The 18573-nt window shown below is 43.3% G+C and overlaps 1 protein-coding gene across 1 annotated transcript in view; it reads left to right on the top strand.

Moving 5' to 3' along the window:
- The window catches only part of PTPRQ (protein tyrosine phosphatase receptor type Q), a 189663-nt gene that overhangs the window by 29263 nt on the left and 141827 nt on the right, over positions 1-18573 (top strand). The window contains exons 13-17 of the mRNA XM_054399713.1: positions 925-1075; positions 2082-2188; positions 3242-3339; positions 8573-8735; positions 12051-12311. Of these exons, the coding sequence (XP_054255688.1) occupies positions 925-1075; positions 2082-2188; positions 3242-3339; positions 8573-8735; positions 12051-12311 (780 nt within the window). The remainder of the gene's footprint in view (positions 1-924; positions 1076-2081; positions 2189-3241; positions 3340-8572; positions 8736-12050; positions 12312-18573) is intronic.

Genomic DNA, 18573 nt, shown 5'->3' with positions numbered 1-18573 from the left:
TCTCCCTTTCCTGAAAGGAGGGTGGAAAGGGGGGACTTACCAAAACATGTTCGGACAAGTTGGCTGGTGTTTGGGGACATAATTCTGGGCACATGGTGCCTTCACCACAGGAGTCTGGTCTCAGTCCAGTGTGTTACTGACTGTTACACAGACACTGCTTTTCTTGAGGAATTGTCTGGGTTTGGAGAACAGTTTGGCTCTGGATCTCGGAATAACAGTAGTCCCTATACACACCACATGCATTGGTATGAGTTTATAGTGACATTAAGATAAGCAAGAACATGACTGGGCATGATTTCACTGTGTGCTGATGTGCTGGGTTTCAAATTACCCCCAAGACAAAATTGCCAGACCAGCTTGGTTGGAAAGCGAATGAAGCTATATTTATCAGGAAAACTATGCTCTAAAAATATGAAATGCAATGAATATATACAAAATGTATAATATTCACAGGTGTTTACAATTTATAAACAACACAAGAACCCCCTTGGACAAAACAAACAGCTTCCCCCTCCCTGCTGCCTTCCCCCGCCCTATACAAGGGAAAAGAGAAAGAGCAGAGCAGAGAGTAACTTGTTAGTACTTAGCCACAACAAGAATGCAGCCAAGGTCAGCAACAGCCAGGCAAAAGCTACCAGCTGGTATTACCTAGAGAGAAAAAGCTGAAAAGAGGAAAGAGTTAGTTTCTACAACTAACTTTCTGTTAGTTATCAGACCAAAAGAAATATTTAGACCTTATTGTTATTTTCCCTTTTACAACCAATAGTCATTTATTTGCGTTCTACCATTTTTCTACTCAATCTGTGGAAAATTTTCCTAGGCATCAGCCTAAAACTGCCACATCTGAATTGCATGACTTCTATCACTAATGTGTTTAAAATATATTTTAAAATTAACACTTTTTTTTTTTTAATTGTCTTCCAGTTCCAAGTGCAGTTAAATATCTGAACTATAGCAGAGACTCTGAATCAATAACTGTTACCTGGCCACCAGCCCAAAATATGTTTGATGGTTATGTTATTGCCATAAAAAGCAAGGTCTTCAATGAAGAAAAAATGTTACCTTCTGGTATAAGGTATGGGGATTACTTTTAAAAACAATGGCTAGCATGAACAGGTTTTTCAGTGTAGAGTTGCCTGTGCTGTTACTTGTATGTGATATTGATATTTTAGTTGTTATACATTACTATACCCATGTAAAAAAAAATCATTTTAGGAATTGTATTTTTTAACAAATTGCAAATCTCAAATCACAGAATCACAGAAGGAACCAGGTTGGAAAGGACCTCAGAGCTCATCAAGCCCAACGTTCACAACTATTTTTAGATGAAAGCCATTTAGAATTAATTTAATTTAGCCATTTAGGGATTGGCATCACACGCCCCTCTTTCTCTGATTTTTAGCAGTGTGATTTTTTTGGTTTATATCCTGTTAGATAGAATCACAGAATTAACCAGCTTGGAAAAGACCTTTGAGATCATCAAGTCCAACCTATCAGCCAACACCATCTAATCAACTAACCCATGGCACTAAGTGCCTTATCCAGGCTGTTTTTAAACACTTTCAGGGATGGTGACTCCACCACCTCCTTGGGCAGCACATTCCAATGGCCAATTACTCTTTCTGGGAAGAACTTTCTCCTCTCCTTGAGTCTAAACTTTTCTTGGTGCAGCTTGAGACTGTGGCCTCTCCTTCTGTCACTGATTGCCTGGGAGAAGGGACCAACCACTTGGCTACAACCTCCCTTCAGGCAGCTGTAGAGAGCAGATATGATGTGTTTGAGCTGAGAACACTCAACAAAATACTGCACTGGAGGGAGCACCACTAGAACCTGTGTGTCATTCTGGGGATTTAATCATTGAAGACTTTCTATACTTGAACTTGCTGAGAACCACAGTGTGATGCATCCTATTTAAAATTTTATCCTACTAAAATAGTGTTGGTTTTGGTTTGCAGCATACACACGTGAATGCACACAGAACGTGTAACTAATACCCATAGTAACCTAAAGAGTCAACATGTGAAGACACAAGCATTTGTAACCATCCTAAAGAACACAATCTCCTTTCTTAATCTTTGTAGAATGCACACATTTGGGAGTCTTCTGCCAGGCACTGATTTTTCAGTCAGTCTTGTGACAACCAATGGATTAAAAAGGAGCCGCCCCACTACCCTCAGGATTAGCACCTGTAGGTTCACATTTATTGCTAACCTTTGATTTATTTATTTTTTATTTCATATAATTAGAGTTGTTACATTTTAACGTATGTTACATTTTGATGTATGTGTTACAGTGTGAGAGCTGAAATCAGCCTCCCACACCGACAATAACCAGGCTAGCTAAGTCTGGAAGCAAATGAAACTGTATCATAGAATCATAGAATTATAAAATCATAGAATCAACCAGGTTGGAAAAGACTTCAGAGATCATCAAGTCCAACCTATCACCCAGCACCTCATGACTAACTAAACCATGGCACCAAGAGCCACATCCAATCCTTTTTTGAACACCTTCAGGGATACTGACTCCACCACCTCCCTGGACAGCACATTCCAATGGCCAATTCCTCTTTCCGGAAGAACTTTCTCCTCACCTCCAGCCTAAACCTCCCCTGGTGCAGCTTGAGACTGTGTCCTCTTGTTCTGGTGCTGGTTGCCTGGGAGATGAGACCAAACCCCTCCTGGCTACAACCTCCCTTCAGGTAGTTGTAGACAACAATGAGGTCTCCCCTGAGCCTCCTCTTCTCCAGGCTAAACACCCCCAGCTCCCTCAGCCTCTCCTCATAGGGCTTGAGCTCAAGACCTCTCCCCAGCCTCCTTGCCCTTCTCTGGACACCTTCAAGTATCTCAATGCCCTTCTTAAAATGAGGGGCCCAGAACTGGACACAGCACTCAAGGTGTGGTCTAACTAGTGCTGAGCACAGGGCAGGCCGTTAGGAAGAAGTTCTTCCCCATGAGAGTGGTGAGACACTGGCACAGGTTGCCCAGGGAGGTGGTGGAAGCCTCATCCCTGGAGGTTTTTGCAGCCAGGCTGGATGTGGCTGTGAGCAACCTGCTGTGGTGTGAGGTGTCCCAGCCCATGGCAGGGGGGTTGCAACTGGCTGATCCTTGAGGTGCCTTTAAGCCATGACAATTCTATGATTCAATTACAGCAGTGTCTTCTGTAGTGTTAATTTCCATTTATTTAATAAAGATGATTTTTTTTGTATTAAATTTTGTAACCTTTCCTGTCTTTACCTCAGATCCTGATCCACCAACAGAGTTGCAGGTATTTGGGCAGGAAGAAAACACACTCTATTTCTCTTGGAAACCACCAAGAGGAGGGTTTGATATGTTTCAGGTGAGATAAGAATGGGAAGAAATCAATGCAATTCTTTAGAGTGTTGAGTTTTGGTGTTGTTTGTTTTGGTTTTTGATTTTTGGTTGTTGTTTTTTTTTTTTTTAAATTCTCAATGAAATTATCATCCTGTATTGTACTGAAAGCCCAACAAGAAATATTAGTCTTTATAATCCACAGAATTATGGCAATTTTCCTGTGGGAGAAGATCAGCTAAATACACATTTTATTTTACATAACGATTTTTTAAAAAGATACTAAAATTATGTTTTATAAAAGGCTCCAAAGCCTGATTTTGCAGCTGGCATTCAATATAAAAGAAGATTACAGATCAAAGGTTGAAGGCAACTGCAATGTAATATTTATTTTTTTCCTTAGCTTTCCCAATGTATAATGCAAATTAGTTTTGTTAAATTCATTCCGCATAGAAGGATCTAAGTGATTTGTTCAGAAAGCTTCAGAATAAAACTTTTGTTTTGTTTGTTTTTTTTAATGTAGTAATTTACAAGACAAAAATGCAAACATTTGATACCTTCTGTAGCTGCCTGGCCTTGGGCACTGAGTAGTTTAGGAATTTTCTGAGAGACAGGTTGAAATTGGACTTACTTAAGAAAAAGATTGACTGGTTTTTTTCCTGTATTTGTTTAATCCTTCATACTTCACAATGTCATGCCTGCTTTGAAAGAGTACGCTTTTCATTTTGTTTTTAGCCTGGTATTCTTTAGGTTCTTGAGAGGTTAGGAATAGCCTCTGCTGCCTTATTTGCCATACCCATACCTCTCATGACTTTATAAGCTTTAATTTCTCAGTGGTCTTTTGAGCAGCATTCTTGTGTAGAGGCAGTTCTAGATGGGCAGATTTAGATTGGATATTAGGAAGAAGTTCTTTACTAGGAGGCTGGTGGAACACTGGAACAGGTTGCCCAGGGAGGTGGTTGAGGCTCCTTCCCTGGAGATATTCAAGGGGAGGCTGGAGGAGGCCCTGGGAAACCTGGTCTGGTTGGGGATGTGCCTGCTGACTGCAGGGAGGATGGACTACATGAGCTTTGGAGGTCCCTTATGTCCCAGGCCACTCTATGATTCTATGATTCTATGACTGTATAATTCTATGATTCTATGGTTCTATGACTCTATGATTCTATAATTCTATGATTCTATGATTCTGTGACTCTCTAATTCTATGATTCTATAATTCTATGATTCTATGTCATGTTTTCTTTAATTTTTCCAAGTCTTGGATATTCTTGTTGAGATTGGCTGTTCACCTAGGATGTGTGCTCACAAGGGAGTTGTCAAAAGGTTAATTCTGTTTTCTGTTTTGCTTCCTGTACCTTCCCTAAGCAATCACATGCTGCCTACCTTTCAGACTATGGCCAGATTTCTTCATAAGCCTTTTCTGTGGACATTTCAATCTGGGACAACTCAATTTGACTCAAAACTCCTATTTCATTAGAAATGATTCTGGTGTGGGAACATCTTTGACCATTGAAACAATTTAGTTGCTGTTTCTCGTATGGATTTGCCTGTAGCGAGTGCTCCCCTTGTAGCTGGGGCAGATGGTGGCCATTGTAGGATTTTCTGGTTGCTCTTCAGTCTCTTTTGGCCTACTAATCTGTGTTTCTGCTCTGCCCTGCTTCCCTGTGCTTACTTTGTAAATCAGCCTGATTGAATTAGACAAGTTTTTAGTTTTTATTTTTCTTGTGAAGGACATCTTTTCTTAAAGTAATCCTCTTTACTGCTCAAATGGTTTTGCTGTTTCTACATTCCCTATATGAATATTTTAGTGATGCATTACGTCTGAAAGTTGAATTTCATTGGTTTTGATACCATGATACTTTTGAGTGCTCCTTATAACTTCCTTTTAATTCACTTGATCATTTTAAAGTATTGTTCCTTTTCCAGCAAGAAATAGATAGTCCAGCATGCTGGACTTTCTATTTATGCAAACCAGCAGATATTTCCTGGTCAAAATGCTCTTCAGCACTTGTATTTTGAACTTTGCTTTGCAAAGCTAAGCAAAAAAATCCAAAGTTATTTCTGTTCTGCCAGTTCTCAACTCCTTCTAACATCTAAATATTGTTTTTGCGGATCATGTTTCACTATGACTTTCAATCTGTCTCTCTTTTGTATCCTATCTTTTGCAGTCTGTCTCATATTATCCTTTGCATATTTCAGCTGCTATGTGGACAGGGTCATGGGGTCAATAAAACTTTGTGATACTGAACTGTCCTTTAAGCATAGCTTATGAGGATTACTTAATAAGGATTACTTAATTAACTTACTTGACTGGGATGTTCTGTAGCATGTAACACCACCATGAGACAAAGACTTTGCTTTAATCTTCTCACACAGTTTATACCCTGATATTAACAGTATCCAATGATTTTCCTCCCCCTTCTCCACAATTTCAATTATATCCTTACCCAAACCCCTGAATTCTGAGTATTCTTGGTATAGTTTCCTGACATTACTTCTCTCTTCATTAGTGCAAAGCTGTATTGATCTGAATGGATGAGGAGGCAGTTAACCCAGTGGTACAGTCTGAAGGGGGAACTTCAGCCTAGATCCTGACTGCAAAGACTGAAAGCAAAACCAATTACCATTGCATACAAAAGGAAAATGATGCTAAGGTCTATAGAATTCATTGGCTTGCTAATGGGATATAGAGCAGAGGCAGAAATAGTTCTTGTTCTTTTTTATTCTTCTGTCACTTCTGCTTGCAAGTTCTCTCTCCTGTGGCCTTGCCAGGGGATCTCCGTTTTGACTACTGTGTGAGGTTAACAGGAAGGAGGGAGGGAGTAGGGGTCGAGGTAATGGTCCCCTGGATCCATTCAGGGGGGTGTGAGGAGTTTCTGTGTTGTTTCTAAATTGTGAATATCTCTATATTGTGCATCTACTGTATATTGGTACATATCCATTGCATTTCATATTGCCAGATGGTAGTTTGCTTGTAAATAGAGTTTCATTTGCTTCCATCCCAAACTGAGCTGGTCTGGTGATTTTATTTTGGGGGTTAGTTGTCTCAGATCAGTTTGGGGCAATTTCAAGCCAGCACAGAAAAAAAATATCCTGGATTATTTTTACAGATTTGAAAACAACTTCAAATGGTCTCAGTGGTGTTTTGAACTGGTTCAAACACACTTTTGTGTGTGGTCAGGTTATTTTTACCATCCCATGGAAAGTAGTTGTCATCTGTAATATTGATCTTTAGGGCACACTGTTATTGTTTGGCATCTCATAGACCCAGCAGCCACCTTAGACAGTGCTTTGTCTGAATAAATGAGCTTATCATTAAATCTTTAATGAGAAAGGCTTCAGCAGGCTGGTTGCTTAGTAAGGTGCACCTGCATAAAAAGGATCATTTTACTAACCATTTAAAATTAATTGTCCCTGCTTGCCAACTTTCTATGCAATATATTATAGTTGGTAGAGCAAAGAGAGCACAAAAGGTACTTTCCTAACGTGTTCACCACTGGATGTAAATCTTCAATCTACAGCTTTGCTTCTAGCATTTTGTAGTGCTGTAATTCTAATAAGGTGATGACAGTCTTCAAGATTTAGTGTGTCTTAACAGGTAAAATAGGAGAACTGGACCATTCCTCCCCAAATGAATAGCAGCTGAACCACAGTGCTTTCAGGCCACTGCCATGGGTAGAATATGCCTCCTCTGCTGGAGGAAACAACTGGTGGCAGGACAGGACACACTGATGTAGCCTGGAGCAGTTTTACAAACTTTGAAATCAGCTTGAATTCTCTTGCTTGTTGTGTTGGTTTTAAGACTGTCGTTTTAGTTTTTCTTCACAAAGTTCAAGCAGAGAAAGTGAAAGGATGTAAATAAATCACTATTGGGTGTAAGGCAGCAAAACAATGATTGTTCTAAACACTTCCATTGGGGAGAGAGAAATGTTTAAGAATCTCTACTCAAAACAAGGTTGGGGAGTTGGGCAGTCTCAGCTTGCTTGTTGGGCTTCTGTCTGACTGCTGCTTCTTTTCTGGCTGAAGATAAGACACTGACCTTGACAAGCTAAGTCTAACAGGCTCTCTGCTTCTTGACTCTCTGCCTTCTGCCAGGGGGGTCTGGGAGGATTCCTTCTGGTTGGGAGGGAGGCTCCTTGGGGGAAGCAAAGGGGGTTTGGTTGTGCTTTTCTGTTGATTGTACCTATTTGTAACTGTTGTGAATAGTGTCTGTTTGTACACATTCATTGCATTTCATCAGAGATTGTAGATTTGCTTGTAAATACAGCTTGCATTTGCTTCCAGACTGAGCTAGCCTGGTTATTGTCGGTTTGGGACACTGTTACACTTGTGTTTTGAACCAGCTGCAAACCTTTTTTGACCTGCCACACCTGAGAAACCCATGTGTGTGTGTGCTGGAGGTTCTTGTCTAGAGCACTCCTTTTCAAGGCAGCCATGGTGTGCATCTTGCCTTTTACTACTGCAGATACAAAACAGTCTGCAGTAACCATTTGCTGTGCCCACAGAAAGAACTATCAGGGGATTTTTTTCCCCTTTCCTTAGAGTTGTCTGGGGAGTTCAGAAGGAATCCTCAGAGCATCTAGGAGTTAGGTGCTCAAATTTTAATTACTTGGTATCTCCAGCACTACTATTTTCTGCAGTGGCTCTAAAGAAGGGAGTTCTCAAGGTGTACCAGAGATGAGTGTCTGATTCCTGGGGAGTCTTTTCAGAATCTCAGCTCTGAGCAGTGCATAGGTGTTGGTTGGCTTGGTTTGATGTTGTTCTTTGGGTTTTTACTTTGTGCCAGCACAGATTTTGGAAGGGTCTCCATTTTAGAATACATTTTGCTGATTCTTCTTCTTAGGCTGCTCCTCTTCTCCTTAGCTGTTCTCATTCCTTCTATCTTATCTTGTAGTTAATCATACAGCTCATTCACACAGATGTGTGACTGCGCAGCCAGAGTACACTTCATTATCCTTCTTGCAGGAGCAAAGAAAAAGTCACCTGTAAGCCATGCTTTAACCTTACTTCCTCCCTCTTCTTTTAAAGATTAAAGCCACTGCTTTCACTCCTGAGATATTAAAGAATCTTGAATTAATGGAGCCTTGTGGGACACAATAGAAAACTTAAGCCATATTCTTGATTTATTCAATTATCTGTTTTTGTCTTTAAAATGTGGGAAAAAAGAATTGTATTTCTACGTAAAGAGGTAGTAAGAATCTTTGGACATGACTTTTATGTAGTGAAATAATCTGATATATGAAATAACTTTTCTTCCATAGCTTTCCTATGGTCTGGTGAATAATGAAAAGCTGCTTACTAGAACTGTTCAGGACAACAGAGCTGTGGTGCAAGATCTGGCCTCTGGGACAGAATACTTTTTTCAGTTAAGGACAGTTAGAGGCTTGGATTCCTCTGTGGCTGTGGAGAAAAAAGTCATCACAAGTAAGGAATGAGATTGTAATTTTTCCTTGTTTTGTTTGGTTGGTTATTGAAAGCAGCAAATCTTAGGAGGCATTTAAAGCCCTCGGTGTAAGGGGGTGAAAAGGGTCACTTGGAGGGGCAAGTTCTACCTCCTGTTGTGGGAGTTGTTCAGATAGGAGCCTTGTATGTAACTAACTGCAGTAATGTTGAGGACTCACAGAATCACAAAATCAATAAAACTGGAAAAGACCTCAAAGATCATCAAAGTCCAACCTGTGACCCAAGACCTCATGACCACTAAACCATGTCACCAAGTGCCACGTCCAATCCCTTCTTGAACACCTCCAGGGATGGTGACTCCACCACCTCCCTGGGAAGCACATTCCAATGTCTAACATCTCTCTCTGTGAAGAACTTTCTCCTCACCTCCAGCCTAAATCTCCCCTAGATAACCCTTTGAAAAAAGAAATTAACTCAAAAATGGTTTAGGTCTGTCAGAATAAGATCTTGCCAGAATAGAATCCTATACTTCCAAGAGTTGCAATTCGTCTTGTTTCCAATTGTGTCTGCATGTCTTAAATTCTTCTAGCCCCACAGTCTGTGGCTGAAGGATTGTTCCTGTACAAGGCCACAGAATGCTTAAAGCAGTAAGAAGAATTCAAATAGCTTGACAAGGTCCAGAAAATCAACCTGTATCTTGCACACGTTTTCTGTTTTTGAGCAAACATGGCTTTTCCAATGCTCCTGTGATATAGCATATCATAGTCTCACAGTATATCAGAGGTTGGAAGGGACCTCAAGAGATCATCAGGTCCAACCCCCCTGCCAAAGCAGGATCACCTAGGATAGTCTCTACAGGAATGCATCCAGGTGGGTTTGGAATGTCTCCAGAGAAGGAGACTCCACAATCCCCCTGGGCAGCCTGTTCCAGGGCTCTGGCACCCTCATGTAAACAAGTTTCTCCTCATGTTGAGCTGAAATTTTCTATATTTAAGTTTTCAAGCATACATGGAGGAGAGCTTGTTTGTGGCAGAGATTTGAAGGCACTGATTTATTTTGGATTCTGGACATCCTAAGCAGATAAAGAGCAGCTAAGTGTAATCACACAATAAATCAACTCCCAGGTTTATATACATGCATATCATAGACCTCCTCTCCTCTATATTGGCTTTTCTGTGCCTTGTTTATACTCTAACTCCTTCACCCAGTTAATAGTCAAGGAGGTTCTGTACTTATTCAATGTAGTGTGAATGTCTGCAAAAGCCAAGATCGAGTCCTGCAACTGCTTCTTAAAGGAAAGTGCAGCAGGATAATCATCACAGAATCACAGAACTGTCAGGGTTGGAAGGGGCCTCAAGGATCAGCCAGTTCCAACCCCCCTGCCATGGGCAGGGGCACCTCACACTACAGCAGGTTGCTCACAGACACATCCAGCCTGGATGCAAAAACCTCCAGGGATAAGGCTTCCAGCACCTCCCTGGGTAACCTCTTCCACTGTCTCATCACCCTCATGGGGAAGAACTTCTTCCTTTCATCCAATCTGAATCTCCCCATTTCTAGTTTTGCTCCTGACACTAAAAAGTCCCTCCCCAGCTTTCCTGTAGCCCCCTTCAGATCCTGTAAGGCCACAAGAAGGTCTCCATGGAGCCTTCTCCTCTCCAGACTGAACATCCCCAACTCTCTCAGCCTGTCCTCATAAGAGAGGAGCTCCCCCAGTGAGCATTTGCAGCCCAGAGCCTGGGCTGTATCAAGAGAAGTGTGGCCAGCAGGGCCAGGGAGGTGATTCTCCACCTCTGCTCCACTCTGCTGAGACCACACCTGGAGCTCTGTGTCCAGCTCTGGAGCCCCTGCTACAAGAAAGATCTGGAGGTGCTGGAATGTGTCCATCATGGTCTTGAAGGTGCTTTGTATCCTCAAGCTATTCTTTTCAACAGTGTTTTGAATAGATCCGGTTATCTGGTTGTATTATGGAGAGTTAATCATTTTAACAGCAAACTTCTCTGATGTTTCTCCTGGTGAATAATCCAGCCCTTACTGGGATTATGCTAATCACAATTTTTCAGATGGCTTCCAAACAGATAAATCAATAAATTGGAAAGATCCAATTTTTTTGAGAGGCAGGGAGCTATTTTTCTTTTCTAACTGCATCTGTGCTGCACAGATTAATGCTGGTGTTATTTGTAAACAGTTAACTGTGATTTTAGAAATCTTAGTATAACCAAAAGGAATATCTGAAGGGGGCCTACAAGAAAGATAGGGAGGGACTTCTTAGAATCTCAGGGAGTGAGAAGACTGGGGGGAATGGACTAAAGCTGGAAGTGGGGAGATCAGGCTGGATGTGAGGAAGAAGTTCTTCCCCATGAGAGTGGTGAGAGCCTGGAATGGGTTGTCCAGGGAGGTGGTTGAGGTCCCATCCCTGGAGGTGTTTAAGGCCAGGCTGGATGAGGCTCTGGCCAGCCTGCTGTAGTGTGAGGTGTCCCTGGCCATGGCAGGGGGGTTGGAACTGGCTGATCCTTGTGGTCCCTTCCAACCCTGACTGATTCTATTGATTCTATGATTTAAAACAGAAGAAAGGGATCACCACTGAGAATGTGCAATTTCCTGTATCCCCAATGGAACGGATTACGAGTTTTCTGAAATTATCTGGCCTGTGATGTACTTTTTAATCATAGAATTGTCAGGGGTGTAAGGGACCTCAAGGATCATCCAACCTGGCTTTAAACACCTCCAGGGATGGGGCCTCAACCACCTCCCTGGACAACCCATTCCAGGCTCTCACCACTCTCATGGGGAAGAACTTCTTCCTCATGTCCAGCCTGAATCTCCCCACTTCCAGCTTTATTCCATTCCCCTTAGTCCTATCACTACCTGACACCCTCAAAAGTCCCTCCCCAGCTTCTGTTGAGCTTCTCCTCCCCCAGCACCCCCAAGGCCTTTTCTTCAGGGCTGCTCTCAAGCCAGTCCCTGCCCAGACTGTATTGGTGCTTGTCATTGCCTCCACCCAGCTGCAGGACCTTGCACTTGGTCTTGTTGAACCTCCTGAGGTTGGCTTGTGCCCAGCTCTCCAGCCTGTCCAGCTCCCTCTGGATGGATCCCTTCCCTCCAGCCTGTCTGCTGCACCACACAGCTTGGTGTCATCAGCAAACTTGCTGAGGGTGCACTCAGTGCCACTGTCCATGTTACCAACAAGGTGTTAAACAAGAAAACATTTCACTGAATAAAATCTCTACTTCTGTTTAATTAAAAATCTTTATTTGAATAGGTAGTATTTTTGTTATATCTTAAGAACTATGCATTGTACATTTTATTTATTATTCTGACTAATTTTTCTCCTAGAACCAGCTGGGATATGTGGTCTGGCCTTGAAAATGGTAAATACCTCATCTGCAACTGTGGTGTGGAATCCAACCAACACTAACTTCACTTCTTACAAAGCAACTTTATCCAACACCACCTTTGTCAAGCATTTCAAGATTACAGGAGAATTGAATAACTTCAGTCTCGCTGACCTGACTGCAGGGGGCAGGTATAATTTCACACTGCAGAGGCTAAGAGGCAATATTGGAGGAGCTTCTGGCTTCCTTGGAATCATAACAGGTCTGTATGGTTTCTGACTTTTCTCTCCTTCTCCTCTGGAGAAGAATGAACAGTAGCTGTCAGTAACTGTGCACAGTTTGCTCTGTACATCTCACTTGTACAGTGAGGTGTGGTGCTTCAAGAGATGGTGCATGCAAGGGTTTTTCTGTGGTTAAGGACACAGAATCATGGAGTAATAGAATTGTGGAACTGTTTCAGTTGGAAAAGACCTCTCAGGTCATTGAGTGCAACTGTTAAACTAACACAGCCATGGCCATTAAGCTCTGGCCTCAAGTGCCCTGTCTACAGGCTGGTTAAACACCTCCCTGGGCAGCCTGTTCCAATGCCTTTCCTTAAAGAATTCTTTCCTTATATCCAATCTAAACCTCCTCTGGTACAATTTGAGGCCATTTCCTCTTGTCCTATCACTTGGTATTATGAAGAAGAGTCCACCACCCACATACATTACTTATCCCCTATTCAACCTGCATCAAGTCAAACACCACCAGAAACATATTTTCTTCAGCTGCTGCATTTCCTTTCACCATTTTTAGTATTTTCAGGATTTTCCATGTTTTGTCCTGTGAGGAGTTATGCACAAGCTGGTTTACCTCATCTGATTTCAATGGGATTTTTGCAGTGTGGAGAAGTTAAACAGGTTTACAAATGTTTGTTCAGGCTTTAGATGGTAAACTACTCCTTTCAAGAACAGTTTCCTATTAGAAGTGTGATTAAAATGTAGCGGTGTAAAATTCCAGTCTTGACAGGTGTCTGCAGCTTGCTCTAATATAATGATATAAAATACAGATGAAATTTAAAGAGTAGGAAGATGCATCAGAACTACCTCCACCAATTTTTCTTACTACTTTCTTATACTGCTTGCACCAGTGCATATTAGGAGTTGACCTGCTAGAAAGCAGCTCCATGGAGTCCTGTTTGACAGTAAGTTATCCATGAGACAGAAATGTGCCCTTATGGCCAAGAAGGCCAAAGGCATCCTTGGGTGCATTAAGAAGAGTGTGTCCAGCAGGTCAAGTTAGGTCCTTCTCCCCCTCTACTCCAGCCAAGAGAGACCCCATCTGGAGTATTGTGTCCAGCTCTGGGGTCCCCAGTACAAGAAAGACCAGGTAGGGCTGTTGGGATCACAGTCTCACAGTATATCAGAGGTTGGAAGGGACCTCAAGAAATCATCCAGTCCAAACCCCCTGCCAGAGCAGGATCATTTAGGGTAGTCTGCATAGGAACCCATCCAGGTGGGTTTGGAAAGTCTCCAGAGAAAGAAACTCCACAACCCCCCTAGGCAGCCTATTCCAGGGCTCTGTCACCCTCACTGGAAAGAAGTTTTTCCTCATCTTGAGCTGAAACCTTCTCTGTTCAATTTTGAACTCATTGTTCCTTGGCTTATCACTGTGCACCACCCAAAAGAGCCTGGCCCCCTCCCCTTGACACCCACCCCTCAGCTCTTGAGAGACATTGATCAGATCCCCTCTCAGCCTTCTCTTCTCCAGACTAAACAGCCCCAGGGCTCTCAGGCTCTCTTCACAGGGGAGATGCTCAAGTCCCCTAAGCATCCTCCTGGCTCTCCCTTGGACTCTCTCCAGCAGGTCTCTGTCTCTCTTGACCTGGGGAGCCCAAAACTTGACACAGGATTGCAAGTGTGGTCTGAGCAGGACAGAGTAGGGATGGTTAAGAGACTAGAACACCTGGCTTATAAGGAAAGGCTGAGGGACCTGGGGCTGTTTAGTGTGGAGAAGACTGAGAGGGGAACTTATTAATGTTTACAAATATCTGAAGGGTGGGTGTCAACAAGAAGGGGCCAGTCTCTTTTCAGTGCTACTGTGTGATAAGATGAGGGGCAATGGGTTCCACCTGGAAGACAGGTAGTTCCACCTCAACATAAGGAAAAACTTCTTTACTGTGAGGATGACAGAGCACTGCAACAGGCTGCCCAGAGAGATTGTGGAGTCTCCTTCTGTAGAGACTTTCAAAACCCACCTGGATGCCTTGCTGTGTGGCCTAGGTGACCCTGCTCTGGCAAGTGGGTTGGACACGATGATCTCCAGAGGTTCCTTCTGCCCCCTACCCTTCTGTGATTCTGTGGTTCTATCCAAATGTACTGACCACTGCTGGTAAGAAGTTTGCACATGCATGGAACAGCATTTTAGAAGAGCAGGTGAAATGAGGCTCCAGTGAACCACAGCCCTGTATGCTTTCCCTGATGATGTGGTTGGATCTGCAGAAGGGTAGAACTGAGGCTTTTTTTCTAGTGTCAGTGGGGAGGATAATTCTCAGTCGTGGGATAACAGTAGAAAAAAAAATTAGCTTAATAAGGACTAAATTTCTCTTCTCATGAGGACATTTTTATAGAATCATAGAATCAGTCAGGGTTGGAAGGGACCACAAGGATCAGCCAGTTCCAACCCCCCTGACATGGCCAGGGACACCTCACACTACAGCAGGCTGGCCAGAACCTCATCCAGCCTGGCCTTAAACACCTCCAGGGATGGGGCCTCAACCACCTCCCTGGGCAACCTATTCCAGGCTCTCACCACTCCCATGGGGAAGAACTTCTTCCTCATGTCCAGTCTGAATCTCCCCACTTCCAGCTTTATTCCATTCCCCCCAGTCCTGTCACTCCCTGAGATCCTAAAAAGTCCCTCCCCAGCTTTCTTGGAGCCCCCTTCAGATACTGGAAAGCCACAAGAAGGTCTCCTGGGAGCCTTCTTTTCTCCAGACTGCACAACCCCAACTCTTTCAGTCTGTCCTCAGAGCAGAGCAGCTCCAGCCCTCTGCTCATCCTCGTGGCCCTTCTCTGGACACCTTCCAGCATGTCCATAGCCCTCTTATAACAGAGGCTCCAGAACTGGACACAGTGCTCCAGAACTGGACACAGTACTCCAGGTAGGGTCTCAGCAGAGTGGAGCAGAGGGGGAGAATCACCTCCCTCATCCTGCTGGCCACACTTCTTCTGCTCCTGGTTGGCTTTCTGGGCTGCAAGTGCTCACTGCTGGCTCCTGTTGAGCTTCTCATCTACCAGCACCCCCAAGTCCCTCTCCTCAGGGCTGCTCTCCAGCCAGTCCCTGCCCAGCCTGGATTTGTGCTTGGGATTGCCTCAACCCAGCTGCAGGACCTTGCACTTGGTCTTGCTGAACCTCCTGAGGTTGACTTGTGCCCAGCTCTCCAGCCTGTCCAGCTCCCTCTGGATGGATCCCTTCCCTCCAGCCTGTCTGCTGCACCACACAGCTTGGTGTCATCAGCAAACCTGCTGAGGGTGCACTCAGTGCCACTGTCCATGTTACCAACAAAGATATTGAACAAGACTGGTCCCAGGACTGATCCCTGAGGGACTCCATTTGTCCCTGGCCTCCACTGGGACATGGAGCCATTGACAGCCACTATATGGGTGCGGCCATCAAGCCAGTTCTTTATCCATCTTGTGGTCCACCCATCAAACCCATGCTCTTTTCTACAACAAAATCAGAAGAAATTCAACTGAGGTAAAGAGATGACTTTAAGTACACTTAGAGATTGATCATGGGTGTGTATAAAAGGATCTCTGTAAGGAAAACAATCCATCATTAAAGGAATGTATCCAGAGAAGGGCCATGAAGATGAGCAGAGGGCTGGAGCTCCTCTGCTATGAGGAGAGACTGAGAGTTGAGATTATTCAGTCTGGAGAAGAGAAGGTTCCCAGGAGACCTTCTTGTGGCCTTGCAGTATCCGAAGGGGACTACAAGAAAGCTGGGGAGGGACTTTTTAGGGTGTCAGGTAATGATAGGAGTGGAGGGAATGGAGTAAATCTAGAAATGGATAGATTCAGATTGGATGAAAGGAATAAATTTTTCCCCATGAGGGTGGTGAGACAGTGGAAGAGGTTGCCCAGGGAGGTGGTGGAAGCCTCATCCCTGGAGGTTTTTGCAGCCAGGCTGGATGTGGCTGTGAGCAACCTGCTGTAGTGTGAGGTGTCCCTGCCCATGGCAAGGGGTTTGGGACTACGTGGTCCTTGGGATCCCTTCCAACCCTGAAAATTCTATGATGCTATGATTCTATGAAGTTGAGATCTATGGAAATAATAGTACTGATAATAAGTGTAGAACTTCAGTTATGAAAATGTACAAGGAAGAAATGAGGACTTACTCTTGCACACCCCCATGCATATTATTAAATATTTTTTTCCTGTTAGTATCAAAATTAAGAAACAAGTCTAAATTCATACATAGGAGACAAATACAGAGTGAATATAAAACCTAAAGGTGATCTTTGGGATATATTCATAGTTCACATAAGTTATTTGATGGCAAAACTGCAGTAACCTGCTGAAAACCATTCTGCAACTTTGGATGGTCAGCATAAAGAGGTCATAAAGAGAGGTAATATTCTAAGCAGCTTTACAGTCAATAACAAAGGAATGAAGCTCTTTCAGAATGGAAGTGATGTGATATTCAGACTGCACATGAAGAAGATGCACTAGAAGATGTAGTCTGAATTCTGAAGAACCATGCTAGGAAGGCAGACAGGACTGAGTGAAAGGGTGGTGGAGAGTTTGAAGTGTGAGGAAGAGGTTCACTGGCTAGGCTTGCTCTGGGGGATAAGCATAGGGGGACTGGTTAGCTGTGCATACCTTCCTGTTACTGTTTGAAAGGGGAACTTTAGCCTAGTTCCTGACTGCAAAGACTGCGGGTGGAATGGAATTGCCATTGGATGCAGAAGAGAAATACTGCTAAGGTCTGTATAATTCATTGGCTTGCTAATGGGGATATAGAGTAGTGGCAGAAATAGTTCTTGCTCTCTTTTCTTCTTTTGCTTCTGCTTTCAACTTCTCTCTCTCTCTCATGGCCCTGCCAGGGGTATTCTCTCTTTTGACTACTGTGTGAGGTAATGGGAAGGAGGAAAGGGAATGAGGGAGGAGTTGAATTGTCCCTCTGGATCTATCCAGAGGGGTGTAAGGAGTTTCTGTGTTGTTTCTAAATTGTGAATATCTCTATATTGTACATCTATTGTATCTTTGGTACATATTCATTGCATTTCATATTACTAGATTGCAGTTTGCTTGTAAATAGAGCTTCATTTGCTTCTGTCCCAAACTGAGCTAAGTCTGGCAATTTCATTTTGGGGGTAGTTCTCTAAATCAGTTGGGGGATAATTTCAACCCACCACCCTTCCAAAATAGAAAGGAGGCAGATGCACATGGCTATGGGTTGCACAGGTGGAGAAATGATACAATAGTACAGGTAGATAATGCTTTAATGGCCTGTTGAGGAGGCTAAAATCTGACTGGTTATTAGGTTTAGAGTGCACGATGCAGATTGAAAGGTTCATTTAAAAGCAGAAGGGAGTGAAGTGGTGTGACAGGAGCAGGGGGAAACTTGGCTTTAATAAATGGAGCAAGCCATCCAAATTCTGGGGACTTCACTCACTAGACTTCATGGGATTCCTGGGATCCCAAGTACATTAACAGTGTGTGGTGGGTTGAAATTTCTCCCCAACATTAAATTACCAGACCAGCTGAGGTTGGAGGCAAATGAAGCTGTGTTTACAAACAAAACTACAATCTACAATGGAATGCAATGAATATGTACAAAATATACAATATTTACATATATTTACAGGTATTTATAAACAACACAAGAACCCCCCTGGCCAGAAACCAGGGGAGGTGCTAAGAGCTTCCTGCTCCCTGCCCCCTTCCTTACCCCCTGGACAGAAAGGGACAAGAGAAAAGAGCAGAGAGTTATTTTGTTAGGATACTCAGCCAAAACCAAGAACACAGCCAAGGTCAGCAAAACCAGCGGAAAGCAACACCTTAGTGTCTCTCACAGTGAGGAAGCTGAAAAGAGAGAAAGTTTATAGATCTAACTTTTATGTCTATTATCCATCCAATGGGATTCTTTAGAGCTTATCATCATTTTCCTTTTTGCACCCAGTGGTGACTTATTTACATTCTACCACTTTCTGTTCAAGATCCATGGAAAACTTTATAGGTACAGCCTAAAACTACCACATAGTATAAGAGAGTGTACAGCCCTGTGGCTAGCCTCAGAAAACACACCAGCTCTATGTGGAGTTTCAACAGCAGCGCTGGCAGTAGTGCTAACTTCAAGGCTGAGGACAGCAGAAAACACCAGGACTGTTCAGAGATTCTTTGTTATGTGCACACTGGGCAGAGATACTTGAGCTTGCTCTCTGAAGATGGGGATGTCTGCACAGCAGAGCTGGGAGTGGAGTTTGTCTGCCAAGTCTCAGAAGCAGGCAAGCAGCTATTGTGTAACACACTGCTGTATCC

This window comes from Indicator indicator, chromosome 3 (genome assembly GCF_027791375.1).
Source record: "Indicator indicator isolate 239-I01 chromosome 3, UM_Iind_1.1, whole genome shotgun sequence".
Classification (NCBI taxonomy): domain Eukaryota; kingdom Metazoa; phylum Chordata; class Aves; order Piciformes; family Indicatoridae; genus Indicator; species Indicator indicator.
Note: the sequence above shows the minus strand (reverse complement) of the source record. Positions and strands in the feature narration are given on the sequence as shown.